At 43.3% G+C, this 15971-nt stretch overlaps 2 protein-coding genes across 6 annotated transcripts; one reads left to right on the forward strand and one right to left on the reverse strand.

The window, feature by feature from the left end:
* Positions 1-32: 32 nt before the first annotated feature.
* LOC114765574 (uncharacterized) lies at positions 33-6396 on the forward strand. Of its 2 annotated transcripts, none has more exons than XM_028955753.1 (20): positions 33-349; positions 428-766; positions 849-1199; positions 1323-1424; positions 1592-1687; positions 1769-1861; positions 2105-2179; positions 2268-2366; positions 2454-2552; positions 2614-2694; positions 2801-2893; positions 3121-3204; positions 3803-3901; positions 3986-4084; positions 4352-4370; positions 4451-4517; positions 4807-4929; positions 5107-5193; positions 5484-5552; positions 5745-6396. In XM_028955753.1, exons 1-20 carry the CDS (start codon positions 271-273, stop codon positions 5751-5753), a joined length of 2163 nt encoding a protein of 720 aa, XP_028811586.1. In that variant the 5' UTR covers positions 33-270; the 3' UTR covers positions 5754-6396. The 2 variants fall into 2 exon arrangements, with proteins under 2 accessions (XP_028811586.1, XP_028811585.1); XM_028955752.1 differs by having other exon boundaries at positions 1272-1424; positions 5745-6394.
* LOC114765586 (butyrophilin-like protein 2) lies at positions 6206-15864 on the reverse strand. 4 transcript variants are annotated; one of them, XM_028955777.1, is made up of 16 exons: positions 13821-13840; positions 13648-13733; positions 13106-13201; positions 12708-12800; positions 12555-12617; positions 12336-12452; positions 10411-10509; positions 10106-10246; positions 9920-10027; positions 9503-9592; positions 8269-8361; positions 8090-8173; positions 7988-8006; positions 7467-7500; positions 7275-7374; positions 6206-6765 (listed from the first exon to the last, which is right to left on the reverse strand). In XM_028955777.1, the coding sequence occupies exons 2-16, from the start codon at positions 13655-13657 to the stop codon at positions 6653-6655; spliced, it is 1260 nt and encodes a 419-aa protein (XP_028811610.1). In that variant the 5' UTR covers positions 13658-13733; positions 13821-13840; the 3' UTR covers positions 6206-6652. The 4 variants fall into 4 exon arrangements, 2 of the variants coding, with proteins under 2 accessions (XP_028811610.1, XP_028811611.1); XR_003742683.1 differs by lacking the exons at positions 6206-6765; positions 7275-7374; positions 7467-7500 and having other exon boundaries at positions 7520-8006; positions 8269-9592; XR_003742684.1 differs by lacking the exons at positions 6206-6765; positions 7275-7374; positions 7467-7500; ... (8 more) ...; positions 12555-12617; positions 12708-12800 and adding exons at positions 15273-15617; positions 15698-15864 and having other exon boundaries at positions 12853-13201; positions 13821-14171.
* Between the last annotated feature and the right edge of the window lie 107 nt (positions 15865-15971).

The following is a 15971-nucleotide window of genomic DNA, read 5'->3' on the forward strand; positions in this document are numbered from 1 at the left end:
TGGTTTAACGAGACTTGGGCGCTGACGTCACCAGCGTCCAACTCCGGGACAGCGACGTGAAAAACAGATTAAAATTACGTTAATTAACGCGTCTACACCGCGTCTACACCCGTATATACATATTTTAGTAACCGCGCTGATCTGAACACTGTTTCCCCCCGTTACTTCCCGTTTTCTTATTTACTTTATTGGACATTTTTGGGCGTTTCCGGCCGCCGTAGTCGCTCCAGAGTTCCACTTCTGGTCCGCGTTCTGTTTATAATGTGAATCATGTGGCCTTCTTCTAAAACCAGGATGGGATTCCTGCTGGGCTTCATCACGCTGCTGTCGCTCTCGGCGGAATATGAAGGTTTTTAAACCGGATGTAATTGTTGTTATTAATGGTGGATTAATAATCTGGTGATAATGGTCTGAACGTCTGTCCCAGGTCTCCATGTTAAGGGTCCCTCAGGTCCTCTCCAGGTCCAGCTGGGGGACTCTGTGCTGCTGCCCTGTTTTGTACGGACCCCCGTACCTCTGGAGGAGCTGGAGGTGGAGTGGAGGAGGAGCGACTCTGAGACCCTGGTGCTCCTGTTCCAGCATGGAGAAGAGCGAGGAGAGGAGCCGGAGTTCAGGAACAGAGCTCACTTCTTCACCGAGGAGATCAGCAGAGGAAACTTCTCTCTGTTCCTCACTGACGTTACACCTGCTGATGCTGGAACCTACAGATGTTCAGTTCATACAGACACCGAGTACGGAAACACCACGGCCCTCATCCAGCATGTTGGTGAGGAACATCAGCGTGTGTGTTGGTGACGTTGAGCTCGGGGCTTTTAGCAGCTGTGAAGCGTCTCTTCTGTCTGTTTCAGAGCGTCTGGTGGTGAGTGGAGCTCCTGAGGCTGTTTCTGCTCGTGTTGGTGACGACGTGACTCTCGGCTGCTCTGTGGACTCACATGTCCCACCTGAGAAGATGGAGAAGGTGGTCTGGAAGAGGCCAGACCAGGACGTCATAGTTCTGCTCTACAAGGGTGGAGAGGTTCTTCATGATTCTTCACATGAGAGATATAGAGGCAGAGCTGAGTTCTTCCCTGCAGAAATCCACAAAGGGAACTTCTCTCTGAGGCTGAAGGAGGTCAGGACTGAAGATGAAGGGGACTTCATGTGTGAAGTTCACACCAGTCTCCTGTCGGCCAGCACCACTGTACTTCTGCAGGATCTGGGTACAGTTGCGTGCTGCTGTGTTGTATGTGGAGATGTTGTGGAGATACTGAGTTGGTATTTTCTTCCTACAGAGATGTTTCACATCAGTGTTCCTGCAGTGCTTCTGTGTCTCCTCGCTTTAGCAGTAACTGTTGGACTGAGTTTTCCAGTTGGGACCAGTTTATGGAAGGAGCCTCCTGTCCCCAGCAGGACTGACAAGGACCAGGAGGAGAATCGTGATGCCGGTAAGGAAGCAGACATGAGAACGGCCTGGACTTCTTGTCCTGTCAGAAGAAGAAGAAGTAGAGAAGTAACATGGAGCCACCCTCTGCACTTCAGTGATGAATTGACTGCCTGGTAAAATCGCAGTATTTTACATGTGTGTTAAATTTCCATGTTTTTTTCCCCTCAGGTTTGTGTAGCAGAGAAGTTTTATTTCACTGCTTGCTGGTCTTCTGCCCAAACGTCATCCTGTTCATCGCCTTCCTTCTGTTCGGGGTGACTGAAGGTGGGTTTCCGTAAAATATTCGTATTTAACGTGTATGATTATTTTGGTATTATGATTATTATATTTTTTTATTGTCGGCAGGTTTTTTTGGTGAGGCAATGACCTGCGGCGTTGTTAATGTCGTACGGTTCCTTCTGCTCTTTAATTTGGCCCCGTATCTGGATCACTTTCCACGTGAGTCATGTTCACTTTTTACTCCCGGCCTTTATCTGAATTATTAATAATATTTTATTAGTGGAGATTTATTAAAAGTCTTTTTATCAGATAACCTGTTCAAAATCATTTAAAATTCTGATTACTGCTAAAACCTGATAGATTTATATAATATTTAATGTAATAAAATTAAGCAGCGTGTTGTATTTATGTAATATTTAAAAAATATTGTTTTAGTTCATTTTGTTTCTCTTTATTCTGCAGAATTCGTACAGAGATACTTGAAGGGCAACAGTGTAGCTATTGAATATCTGGTTGTTTCGATAGTCCTGTATTCACGTAAGTGTGTGTGTGTGTGTGTGTGTGTTGAGGAGGGCTGCAGATTACAGATTAAACGATTTTACGTTTTGTGTTTTTTGTCGTTCAGCGGTGTTTTCCGAAATCTCCAGTTCCAACATTAACACGTATTTTGTGGGTCTCACGTTCGGCATCTACGTGTTCTACTGCTTCTACGACATTTTCTTCGGTACCTGCTTCACCCTCACACGTCCACTAACGTACCGCGGACGCGCGAAACGCTGAGATTTCATCGTCTGACTCTGTCCACGCCCAGATAATCCGACCAAGGGCTTCTGGTTCTTCACGTACCTGGACCTGTTCAGCTGGACCCTTCTGCTGTCGCTCCTGATCGGGTCCAAAAACTTCGACCTGAGTACGTCACCACGGGGAGTATTTACCGTATTCCACCCCTAACCTGATGGTTTTTCCTGCAGCGATGTACACCACCACGTTAGCGGTTACTTGTGCGGTTGACCTGCTTTATTTCCTGCAGGATTTCTCTGAAGATAAGAAGTGTGAGTAGAACAGGAGCTTTTAACTGGTTACCGTTACCCAGTACTTCATTTCCGTTATTCAGGTCTCCATGCGTGTTCCTAACCTGTGAAAATGCTCTGTTGGCAGATATAATATGGACCGGCCTGTTGGTGGGAGGCTATCTGCTCAACGTTGCTTTATTTTTCTACTTCCTCGTCGGGATTCTGGAAAACAACAAAGGTGGGTCCTACTTTTTAAACACTTTTGTATATTTCGTCTTTCTAAAACTTCACTGTGAAAAATGAGCAGAATCGTGTGATCCAGGGTCGACCCAGCCTGTCCATTCTACTCCCGCCTCCATCGGGGTGTCAGGGTCTCCTCCTCCAGGTTCTCCTCCACATTTTCAGGTGGAGCAGGAGGTGGACATTCGTCCCTGTTTCCCTGACCGAGACCTTTTCTCATTCCAGACGCTGCCGGACTCAAGGCGGGAAACGTTCTCCTCTATGTTCTCACCGCCAACGCAGGCTTTTATCACCGAGAAGAGCTGGCCGGTACTGATGCACCATATTCACTGTGTTCATACACAGTAAAATATCATTTTAATCATTTAAATTAAATGGTCCCATCACGGAGTTTATAATCCCAGTATAACGCTCAGTCGGGGACTTCTTCATGTGTTAAGACCCCCACATTATCTCCAAGACAAGGTCTGTCACCAGGTGGCCAAAAGGCCAGCCAATGCCCTGAGGTGGTAGGACGGGGAGTCTTATTGGGGCGGAGGCCACTGTATTCTCTCTGGACAAAGCGCAAACATCAACAGACCTTTATGGAAGCCAGATGTCAAGTATAAAGGAGGTTCTCTTCACGGCCCTTTTCCCCCAGGGCTCTTACCCGGTCCATCTCTTATCTCCTTTTCTTTTAATCTGGGTAATATTTCCATGTTGCTGCAATGGTAATCTACTTATATTAATAATGCCATGCCTCTGTAAATCCAGGTAACATCAGATTAGTTATAACATATTACTAATAATTAATGATTGTCAGATTTACAAGGTCAACGCAATCTCTCGTGTCCTCCTATCACCTCCTAGTTGGATTCTGACATGTTCTGTATCAGAATACAGAATAATGAGGGTTAATTTTTCCCAGAGATCCCCCGAGTCCGGAATGCTGTGTACTTGTTCGGAGCGGCCGGACTCCCGTGTGTGAGTTCAGTCTCGCTGGCGGCCGAGTTGGTCACCAAGTCAGGTGAGAGGTGACGGTGCTGTAGGGTGCGGAAGCCAGGCGTCGCCCTCGCCACCGTCTCACCGCGCCGCTCGCTGTGGGTTTCAGTGACGGGGGGACGGGGGACGGGGGACCTGCGTGTGGTCGTCCTGCTGTCCGAGTCGCTGTTCGCCTGTTGCTGGCTGCTGCTGCAGGTTTACTGTTACTGTAAGTACTGATGACCAAGTCTGTGGGTTCGGGAGTGGGACACAAATAAACCAGAAAGTCCCGGGTGTCTCCAGGGGGGGACTGTCCCTGTAACTACAGATCAGGGCGCCTGGTAAACGCTGTAAATATAAATACATGTGTTATTTCCCACACATTCTGTATAAATTTCCTTATATCCTAATGGAATTTACATTTAAAGTGAGTCTCTTCTGTCATTATTCACGGTTGATTCTGTGACGTGTCTAATTATTATTTTTATTTCTGCAGGGGTCACTAAGGGAGGAAAGTAAGTGAATAAGAATAATTGTGCTGCACACTGCAGATATTATCTGTCTCCTTGACCGACGTCACCGTTCGTCTCGACAGAATAAAGAGACATTTGCGTGAGTTCTGCGGGATTCCTCAGAGTGGCGGTGAGGAGAAAGACGTCCAGGTATTATTACTCCAGATTTCAAAGAAAGATCATTTCGAGTCGGTCACATCCTCCAATATATAAAATTCAGCCGTATCTCTCGTGACATTTGTACAGAATAAACAAAATATGTCATTTTGCATAGAACAAAGTCACAAGCAGTAGGTCTCAATGGGCTCTCTGGACATGAGGAACAACCAGAATGTTCCCGTGGAAGAAACCTTGAGAAGGAGTAGCTCAGTGAGGGAGTAGATTCCAGAGCAGCCAGAGCAGCAGTGGACATTAACAAGCTGTATCTCCTCTACTCCAGAACCCTCTTGATATTGACCCCGTGTTGGAGGAGGACAAACCTCTGATTGAGCAGGACTTCTACCACGGAGCCATCGTACCGCGCGAGGTGCGCAAGCTGCTGAGATACGACGGCGACTTCCTGGTGGGTCGACACCTCTGGCACCTCTGGCGAGCCCAGGTGGCTTAGTCAGGAGTTGTGAGGAACGACTGGTCCAAATTAAAAAGAGACGGAGCGTTTCTCTGGTCCTGAAGACCACTGTATGATTACTGATGAGTGACACGGGGTGTGTGTGTGTGTGTGTGTGTGTGTGTGTCACAGCTCCGTAAGGAACAGGGCAGGTCGGAGTACGTTCTGTCAGTGTGTTGGTTAGGCGAGTGCCACAACGTCCCAACAGACGTCACAACGGTGAGTTTTGATGAAGTGTCATCATGTCAACACGGTCACCACAGTCAGAAATGCCATTTAAATCATGATTTTCACAAATCCCATCACTTTACTCAGAAATGTGCACACCAGTCTTACATATCAGTGTCTGATATTAATGATCAAGATTTATATTAGATTGGTTTTCAGTGTGTGTGTATTTAATGTGCATTATGTACATGATATTCAGCAGTACTGAAGCTCTGTGTAGGTCAGGCAGGAGGTCATCATCATCATCATCAGTAACCTGCTGAATGGTCTCTCTTCTGTAGAGCCTCTACCAGTGCGCAGCTGAGATCTTCCAGGTTCTGGGCATCCACCTCACCAGGCCCATCCACAAGGTAAACCAGAACAACCCCTCCAGCTCTACACGAGTGTGGACGATGCATCAAGCCGACAGTCTCATCCCAATCCGGCATAACGAGTTTATTTCTGAATCTAATTTATCACAATTCTGTACACAGGGAAGCAGAAATGACCCTGAACCTCCTGCTGATGGAGTTGATCTGAATGTTGGTGTTTTTTTTGTGCAGGACACCTGATGGGTCAACACTGGGACGACTGTGGACTTCTATACTGATGGAGATGGAGACGGGCTCTACCACCATGTGACAGATAAACGATGAAATAACTGAAGTATTCGCTCTGCATGCTGCCCCTGCTGCTGGATCTTCACCCACGTGGTGTCCGCAGAGCTCAGATTCTGATGATCTGGTGACTGAATGTGTGAAATGAAGGAGGATTTTTGTTGAACGTGTATTGATATGAGTATTGAGTGTGTGCCGTATTAAATTAGTACTGATGCTGAACCAGCAGCTCCGCTGATCTGACTGATGTGCAGACCATCATCAGAGAAGAAGATGCAGGGGACGTCACCCACCCTTCTTCTCACCAGGTTCTCGTTACCCTGCAGCTCAGCCTCCGTGTCACCGGGAAATACCGAACGTACCTGAGGAATCGTCATGTTGGCTGCACATAATTCTGTTGTTGGTCGTGATTTACACAGATCCTTTATTTCAAAATGTCTGCATGCAAATACTCTGTACAGTTAAAATATTTAAATACACCAATTTTCCAAATAAAGTCTATTTCTACAATAAAAAACAAGCACAAAATGACTGTAAAAAAATAGCATGTCATAAAATGGTGAGAACTGATGAATAAAATAAAATAACAGACTGCAGGATGGAAGACGAGGCTAAGAGGCTAAACCGGAAGACCTGGTTTCAAACCCCACTTACTACCATTGTGTCCCTGAGCAAGACACTTAACTCTGAGTGTCCCCAGGGGGGGACTGTCCCTGTAACTACTGATTGTAAGTCACTCTGGATAAGGGCGTCTGGTAAATGTTGGAAATGTAAATCTCACAGCATTGAGACACATTCTCCAGGTAATGTCCATTAAAAAGCCCTCGAGCATCAAATGCAGCATTTGTCCATATTTAACCGATTTTCAGCTGCTCTTCCTCCTTGAGCTTCCCCTGAAGCCCCTGAAGCAGTAAAGTGTCTCCAGAAGATTCTAGTCCTTGTCCAGGACTTGACCTGCCAGGTAGGTCTTAAAACAGGACAAAAGTATTAAAAAATATATATATATTTTTGGTAGCAGGGAAGACGTTGTGCGCAGTGGTTTAAACTTTACTACCCTGTTTACCATGGCTGTAAATAGCCATATTCCCAGGTGACCCAGCTTTAAGTATATTTCATATTATAAAGTAGTGATAACTCATTTCATGCATTAAGAGTCAGTTTCCTGACTGGGCTTAATCCAGGAAACTGATCCTATAACTACATTCAGTCATAATATTTAATATTTGGTGGCCCATCTTATTTCATACTGGAATATAGAAAGTTTATATGGTTCAGTGTTAGTTGTGTAGAAGAGACACTGTTCACTGTCAAGATAAGAATAAGATATTAAAATAATATGTTAATAGGCTGAATATTAAATGTTCATTCTTAATTCATATATTCAGTATAAATAAACAGCTGGGTCACTAATAAATCCTGAAAATGTCTTCACAGAAAAGTGGTTTTATTCTGAATAAATGTGATAAAATGACTCACCTTCAGCAGAAGAGACAGTGGACGGTCTTATCTGAGGTTGGAGAATCATCTGATCTCTGCTCACATCCAACATCTCTTCCTGTTCCACACGAGTCTGAGACTGGATGATGAAAAAGGCAGAGCTACTGCTGAGTTACGGTTTTGACATTTCGACCACTGCATGTGTCTTCTTCATAAGAAACTTCTGCTCACCTGCTGCCTGCTTCCACCACAGCAGAGAATTTCTCTGAAGACAAAATACAAGAAATCTATCAAAATCTGATCTCTACTTGTGTAATCCTATCCTGTGTGTGTGTATGTGTGTGAATGTGTGGGGTGAGTGTGTGTGTGTGTGTGAGAGTGTGTGAGAGTGAGTGTGTGTCTGAGTGTGTATATATGTGTGTGTAGGTGTGGTGAGAGTGAGTCTGTGTGTGTGAGTGTGTGTACGTGTGTGTGTGAGAGTGTGTGTGTGTGTGTATTTGTGTGTGTGTGTGTGTGTGTGTGTGTGTGTGTATATATATGAGATACACTATATGAAGACATATTGCAAAACCTTTTCTAAAATGTACTTCCATTTTATACATTGAAACTTTGAAAGCTGCTGTAAGATTTTGCCACCTGCATAGTAAATAAGTGTGTACCATTATCATTTATTCAACTCAGGGGTCAGAGGTCAACTGAAAGGAAGCTGGAATAATCAGGATTTTTCTGACGAAAAGAAAAGTTAGACTTACCCACGCATGTAGTAAACACCTGCATGGATTCAACACCAGATGAGTTTTAATATTCAACAGTTCATATAAACTGAATTACTGATGAATATTGAGGTTACTTACATAAAGCAAGACAGCCACAAAGCAGGAAACACTCAAACGGGAAAACCACCAAGCGCAGGTCTTCTACCGTCCGCTCTCCACGTTCTAATCATCACACATGAAACCATCATATTACATGTAAAGATCAGTTCACCATCCTGCACGGTCCACTGTGAAGAGTCCGGTGGATCATTGTTCACCTGCTTTCATTATTAGTTCTGTAGCCAGAGTGATGGAATTTACTGCACAGAGACCCACAGTTCCTGACATGTAGAGAATCCGTCGAGGTTTTTCTACAACCAACAAAACAAATCAGAAAAAAGTAGAGAAAACCTGACCTGATCCACAGAAACAACTGCTGCTTCATCTGGAAGCAGCAGCTTAGATTTGAACTCGTCCTGTAATGCCTGGAGTTCCACCAGGTGGCGCAGTAGGCGAAGGTGGAGCTGAAGGTCTTTACCCTGACTTGTCCTGTAAATGAGCGGTCAGGTGATGCTCTTCTACTAGCCAGAAAGATGCAAAAATGTTGAGGAGAAGCGGAGTTGAAACGGACTCGAGTCTCTGCTCCATGACTCAATTTCAGAAAGAGATTTCAGATAAATTGATACACATTAAATATATTATTGATTTATTTATCAATAATAATAATACAATTTATATTTAATATATCAACTTTGTATCAAATTAAATATATTTTATACAGGTGTACAGAGGGATGTGTGACCAGAGAGACGCATGACCAGAGGGACACATGATCAGAGGGACGGAAGGGACGTGTGACCAGAGAGACGCATGTCCAGAGGGACGCATGAACAGAGGGACGTATGTCCAGGGAGATGAATGACCAGAGGGGCATATGACTGGTGGAATGCATGACCAGAGGGACATGTGACTGGAGGCCAAGGTCCCGAACCACCAAGGTACCATCCCCACACATTGCTGACTGGAGGGACATATGACTGGTGTGACACATGCCTGGAGGGACGTATGACCAGAGGGACGCATGACCGGAGGGACGCATAACCGGAAGGATGCATGACCGTAGAGGGACGCATAACCGGAGGGACGTATGACCAGAGGGACGCATAACTGCAAGAACACATGACCGGAGGGACGCATGACCAGAGGGACGTATGTCCAGGGAGATGAATGACCAGAGGGGCGTATGACTGGTGGAACGCATGACCAGAGGGACATGTGACCGGAGGCCAAGGTCCCGAACCACCAAGGTACCATCCCCACATATTGCTGACCGGAGGGACATATGACTGGTGGGACGCATGCCTGGAGGGACGTATGACCAGAGGGACGCATAACCGGAGGGACGTTTGACCAGAAGTCTGCGGAACTGAATTTGTTTTGCATTAAACAAACAACAACAAGTAAACATGTGACATTGAACAACAGAACTACAGACTGTGGTGAGGACAGTACCAGCAAATTTGGGTTCAAACACGCGATCCAAAATCTCACAAAGAGACAGGATCTGAAGCAGGACGAGTACAGACAGCAAACCAGCAGTCCCTGTAATCACACAGACCAACATGAGTAACATTCAAACACCATATAACATATTTCATATAAAAACAAAGCATAAATTAGGGATTAAAAGGATCTATTAAATCATTTTCAATGCTACGATTTTATTTTTTGTTGAATGGTCCCACTAATAATATCAGTTAGTCGTTGATATTTTATAATAATGTTACACATAAATATTCTATTTAAACTTTTTACATATGCATAACTCACTAGCTACATGTAACATGTTAATTGATTAAATTTAAGAGCTATGGGCTCTTATGGGCTCTTTATATAAGATTATATAATTCGTAAATTAAAATATCATACCTTCATAATTTTTCAAGTCCTGACAGTAAAAATTCAGAAAAAACGCACAGAGTACGAGATGTGCAAGAACCAAAAATACTTTGCAAATCCTTTTGCTTTTATCTGAAACTATAAATAAGAAATATAAGTTGTGTATAAGAGTTAAGACATTGCTATTAAGCTGTAATCATGTCACTGATGTCTGACCTTGGAGACGGTGACGCCCTCTCATGTTTGTATTAAAGCTTGAAAGTATATATTTCAACAGTGGCTCCAGTGCCAGCAGTACCATCAGTGCCAGCAGTACCAACTGTACCAGCTGTGCCACCAGTGCGGTTAGTATCTGGCCTGAAATCAGAAAAGAAGATGATGAGTTTACTGCACAGCAGATATTTAAAATGAGGAAATTACATTCTTCAGAATTATGCTCTTAATTTATTCCAGTTTATTTTCCACTGTCCCCTGATATTGAAAATTAAATAAATAATGTCTGACTGATATATTTTACTTACTTTTATTTCTAGATCGAGATACAATTAACAAGATTAAAAAGTAAAATGGATCCAAACACAGAATAAGCGTGGTTCTGATCATCCGATGTCTTCTAGTTTCTACATTCCAAAAATGACAACAATAAAAATGTTATTACCACGATGTGTCTTCCCTTCATCACACACATATCTAGTTTTATTCCTCCCAAAATACAGCATCTATTTCGCAAAGAAGCCGATTATCCCATGAATCTAAAACCAATAAAATTTAGTATTTGCAATAGCAGAAGTTTTCTTGGTCACATCATCCAATCACATGGCTTCTCCTATCACTCTTATGCTGATGACACTCAGCTCTATCTGTCATTCCCCCCAGAAGATGCCACTATAGCGACAAAAATTTCGGCCTGCCTCTCAGACATTTCGACATGGATGTCTGAGCGACACCTCCAACTCAACCTATCCAAAACCGAGATTCTGATCTTTCCGGGCAACAATTCTCCTCAGCAAAACCTTTCAATTCAAATTGGATCGCTATTGTTAACACCCACGGCATCTGCAAAAAGCCTTGGAGTTTGGATAGATAACAAACTGAGTTTGAACCATCATGTTGCTGCGATCTCCAGATCCTGCAGGTTCACTCTCTACAACATTCGCAAGATTCGGCCTTTCTCTCACAACAGGCTACGCAGCTCCTCGTCCAGGCAATGGTCATCTCCAAACTCGACTACTGTAACTCTCTCCTGGCTGGAGCCTCTGCAGTCACCATAAAACCACTCCAGATGATCCAAAATATGGCAGCTCGTCTCATTTTCAATCAGCCAAAATACACCCACGTCCCGCCTCTTCTTACCTCCCTCCACTGGCTCCCGGTAGCTGCTCGTATTGAGTTCAAATCCTTGATGCTGCCTACAGGGCTGTAAATGGAACTGCGCCCTCCTACATCAACACAATACTACCTAGCTACACTCCTGCACAGAAGCTACAATACTACCTCCTACATCAACACAATACTACCTAGCTACACCCCTGCACAGAAGCTACAATACTACCTCCTACATCAACACAATACTACCTAGCTATACTCCTGCACAGAAGCTACAATACTACCTCCTACATCAACACACTACTACCTAGCTACACCCCTGCACAGAAGCTACAATACTACCTCCTACATCAACACAATACTACCTAGCTACACTCCTGCACAGAAGCTACAATACTACCTCCTACATCAACACAATACTACCTAGCTACACTCCTGCACAGAAGCTACAATACTACCCTCCTACATCAACACAATACTACCTAGCTACACTCCTGCACAGAAGCTACAATACTACCTCCTACATCAACACACTACTACCTAGCTACACTCCTGCACGCTCTCTCAGATCAGCAAACGAAAGGAGATTAAAAATTCCTTCTTCACGGGGTCTCCGATTCCAATCATGTCTGTTCTCCGTTGTTGTCCCTGGCTGGTGGAACAACCTGCCCTCCTCCACACGACTAGCCGAGACTATCACCACTTTTAAGAAGAGGTGAAAACCCTCTTATTCCAAAAATATTACAGACAAATCTAACACTTACACAAGCACATGCGTACACATTGAATAAACAAATACAAAATGTATAAATACATTATAATTTTTCTTAGTCTAGCACCCAACAATCTCCGAGCATGCTCTTTAGTTTGTAAACTCGATATTCTATAGAAATCGAATGAGAATTGCTGGTGTCTTCCTATTGTAAGTCGCTTTGGATAAAAGCGTCTGCTAAATAAAGTAAAGTAAAGTAAAGTAATAGTGACAAAATAGATTCATGTGTTATTTATATTTATATATTAACAATATTGGTTTTACAGTGTACTGTATAATATGGGACATTTTACAATATACATTTCAGGCAGCATTTTAGATCAGAAATGCTCTCTAACTCTTACTCACCCTTAAAATAACATAATCCAGCCAGAAAGAAAATGAGCAGGAATGTAGCAATAAGACCTGTTACAATCAATCCTGCTTTAAGTTCTCTGACGTAATTCCATCTTTCATATATCAAACCTAGTATATAAAAAGGAGATATATATTAAAACAAAAGAAGCTCGTGGCAGTTCAATAAGGAACATGACAGTAAAATATGAACTGAAGTGAGTGAGTATTTACCAAAATTAAATATTCCTGCAGCAACAAGAGTTTCTACGTAGAAACTTGTCCTGATTAAAAATTCTGTAAATTAAACAGCATGTTAGTCTTAAAAATCGACATATATATTTTACTGTATAACAGTAAACACACACAGAACTCAGGTATTTATACCAGGGAATTTATCATTATCTGGAACAACAGCAGAGAGCAGAAAGAAGCGACTCAGAAAGAGAACTGAGCAAGAGACCACCTCCTCTGTAGAACCTGCATCAGAAGGATGACATAAGATGATAAGATAATAAGACACAATAAGACGATAATGTTCATGTAAAATATTAAAATTACAGTAAGAAACATAAAACAGTACAAAACTAGATGTGGTCATCTGATGAAGTGCAGCCCATTTACAAAATTCTTTACAATAAGAACACAGCTGGAGATCAGATCTTCCCTGATGATGACGTGTTCCACAAGTCACGTTCATAACTAGATAAATATCTTGCTGGTTTATGAATGTAAATGTTTTGGGGTCGGGGATGTGTGTCCTTTGTCCTTTAGAACACAGTCACCTTCTATCCACCACCAGAGCACGTAGGCGATGATCAGACAGACATTTGGACAAAAGACCAACAAGCTGTGATGCTTCAGCTCCCACCCACTCATACCTGAGGAAGCGGGAATAAATTCACATTATAACTGCAGCAAATCCTCGTAAATAAATTTAACACGATGTCAGGAACGAAAATAATGAGTCTTTATCTCCAACCTGAAAATAAACGGCTTCATAAAAGTTCGATTTACATTAATAATAATATTAATAAATATTAATAATGATTAATACTACATGATATGCAATAATGGAAGTTTCATACTTCCATGTCCTCAGTTTTTGTGTAATTTCAGTGTATTTATCTGAATGATATCAGAATCTTTTTATTTCAAAGAGCCTGAATAAAAGATCAGAACAACTAAGAACATCATTAGAACTCGTGTTCTGGGTGACAGGACGTTCTTCAGATAACTAGGACGTGGTTCTATCTTGTCTTTACTGGCTTTACAGTGATAAATAATCACTTTCAGGTTCCTGAAACGGTCGTTCATCTGAACCTACCTCTCATCATCAAGGTCCAAAGCAAAAGAACAAGAACTAGAGCTGTGAAGCAGAATATCAAACCAGGATGTGCTTCCAGGAGAAACCTGTGGGGGGACATGGTCAAGTTCTATCTTCTTATCATTTAAAACACGACTATACATCATTGGCCGTGTGATGTTTCCATAATTTACCCAGAGCCTGCAGTTCTGCTGTGGTGTTGGCTGACAGGTAACTGGTGTGAACATGACACACGTATTTCCCTTTATCTTCAGTCCTGACGTCCTTCAGCCTGAGAGAGAAGTTTCCTTTGTGGATTTCTGCAGGGAAGAGCTCGGCTCGGCCCTGATATCTCTCATGTGAAGAGTCTGGCCACGTGTTATTATCCTCGAAGAGCAGAACCAGTACGGATTCCCTGCCGGCGTCACGCTTATTCCAGGTCACCTGCTCAGGAAGGACGTGTGAGTCCACAGAGCAGCTCAGAACCACCTCCTGTCCTGCGTAGGCGAAGACAGGACGGTCTTCTCCGGTCACCACCAGACGTTCTGGAACAGAATAGAAATCGACTCGTCAGGGCAAATACAGATACGGTCCGCCTGTCTTCCTTGTTGTCTACTTGGTTTATTTGTGTCCCTTGTTTGTACTTTATGTCAAATTAAAAAAACATTTGTGGGTGCATGGGTGGTAGTAGCCTAGTGGGTAACACACTCGCCTATTAACCAGAAGACCCAGGTTCAAACCCCACTTACTACCATTGTGTCCCTGAGCAAGACACTTAACCCTGAGTGTCTCCAGGGGGGGGACTGTCCCTGTAACTACTGATTGTAAGTCGCTCTGGATAAGGACGTCTGGTAAATGCTGTAAATGTAAATTTGTCACGTACACAGTCGTACACGGTATGATATGCAGTGAAATGCTTGTGTTATTGCTATTGACCTCAATATTACAAATATTACAAATATTACAAATATGTAAATATTGCAAATATAAACAAATATTACAATTTCATGTTTTAAAGCATAAATTATATGTAACGAGTAGGATGAAGATGTGCTAATGACTTCAATGCTTATACAGAAGCATTACGTAGCCGGTTACTTCATGTCAGTGTGTAACGTTGTTTAAATGTTACATGTTGGTTCTGGAGAAACGTTGTTTGGTTTCACTGTGTTCTGTCTAACATGCATGTAGCTGCAATGACAATTAAGCTCAACGTGATCTTGAACGTCCCTGGATGTGTGGTTTGTCACTCCTGTCTGCCCGCCAGTTCAGACTACCATGTGTGGGAGGAGCTAAGAGACTCCACCTCCTAGCTGGTGATGAAGGTGACTTAGTCCCAGGGGATGAACAGCTAAGCCACGCCCACATATTTTCCACCATTTTCCCAGTACTTGTGTGTACCTGCTTGAACCTGCTTTGGTCCAAGTTCACATAATAAAACATCCAGGTCCTTCCTCCTGTATAGACATATTGCAGTCACATATGCAGAGAACATTAAATAAAAGTTACATTTTACATTATATAAAAGTAAACATCTGCATAGGTGTTTTATTAATAATCAGGATCAGAATCAGAAAACCTTATCAACCCCAAAAGAAATTGTTAACCCTGTTCCTATTAATGAAGGACGTGGAATAAACGCTCACCAACATGCTGGATGAGGGCCGTGGCGTCTCCGTACTCGGTGTCTGTATGAACTGAACATCTGTACGTTCCAGCATCAGCAGGTGTAACGTCAGTGAGGAACAGAGAGAAGTTTCCTCTGCTGAGCTCCTCGGTGAAGAAGTGAGTTCTGTTCCTGAACTCCGGCTCCTGAGACTCTCCTCTCACTTCTCCATCCTGGAACAGGAGCACCACGGTCTCTAAATCGGTTCTCTTCCACAGCACCTCCAGCTCCTCCAAGGGTACGGGGGTCCGTACAGAACAGGGCAGCAGCACAGAGTCCCCCAGCTGGACCTGGAGAGGACCTGAGGGACCCTTAACATGGAGACCTGGGACAGACAGAGTAGACAAGCCCTCACGTTCTCATGCGTATTAAACTACATGTACAGAAGATATGAAAATCTGGTACCTTCAAATCCAACGATAACCGACAAAACGACGAGACACAGCAGGGCTCTCATTTCTCTGGAGCTTCAACCAGAATAAAACCACCACGGATTGCAGATAAAGACACAATAAAATAAAACGAGAGTTACTTTCGCTTTTGGTGAGAAGAATGGACCGCGCATGCGCAGCTCTGTGGGGCGGACAGTTCGGAAAACCCGAAATACGAGAGCTTCGCTGAGAAGGTGCAAATAGAGGTGAAATACACGGTTATAAACGTGATCGTCATGAAGCAAACT

Source organism: Denticeps clupeoides, chromosome 16 (genome assembly GCF_900700375.1).
Source record: "Denticeps clupeoides chromosome 16, fDenClu1.1, whole genome shotgun sequence".
Classification (NCBI taxonomy): domain Eukaryota; kingdom Metazoa; phylum Chordata; class Actinopteri; order Clupeiformes; family Denticipitidae; genus Denticeps; species Denticeps clupeoides.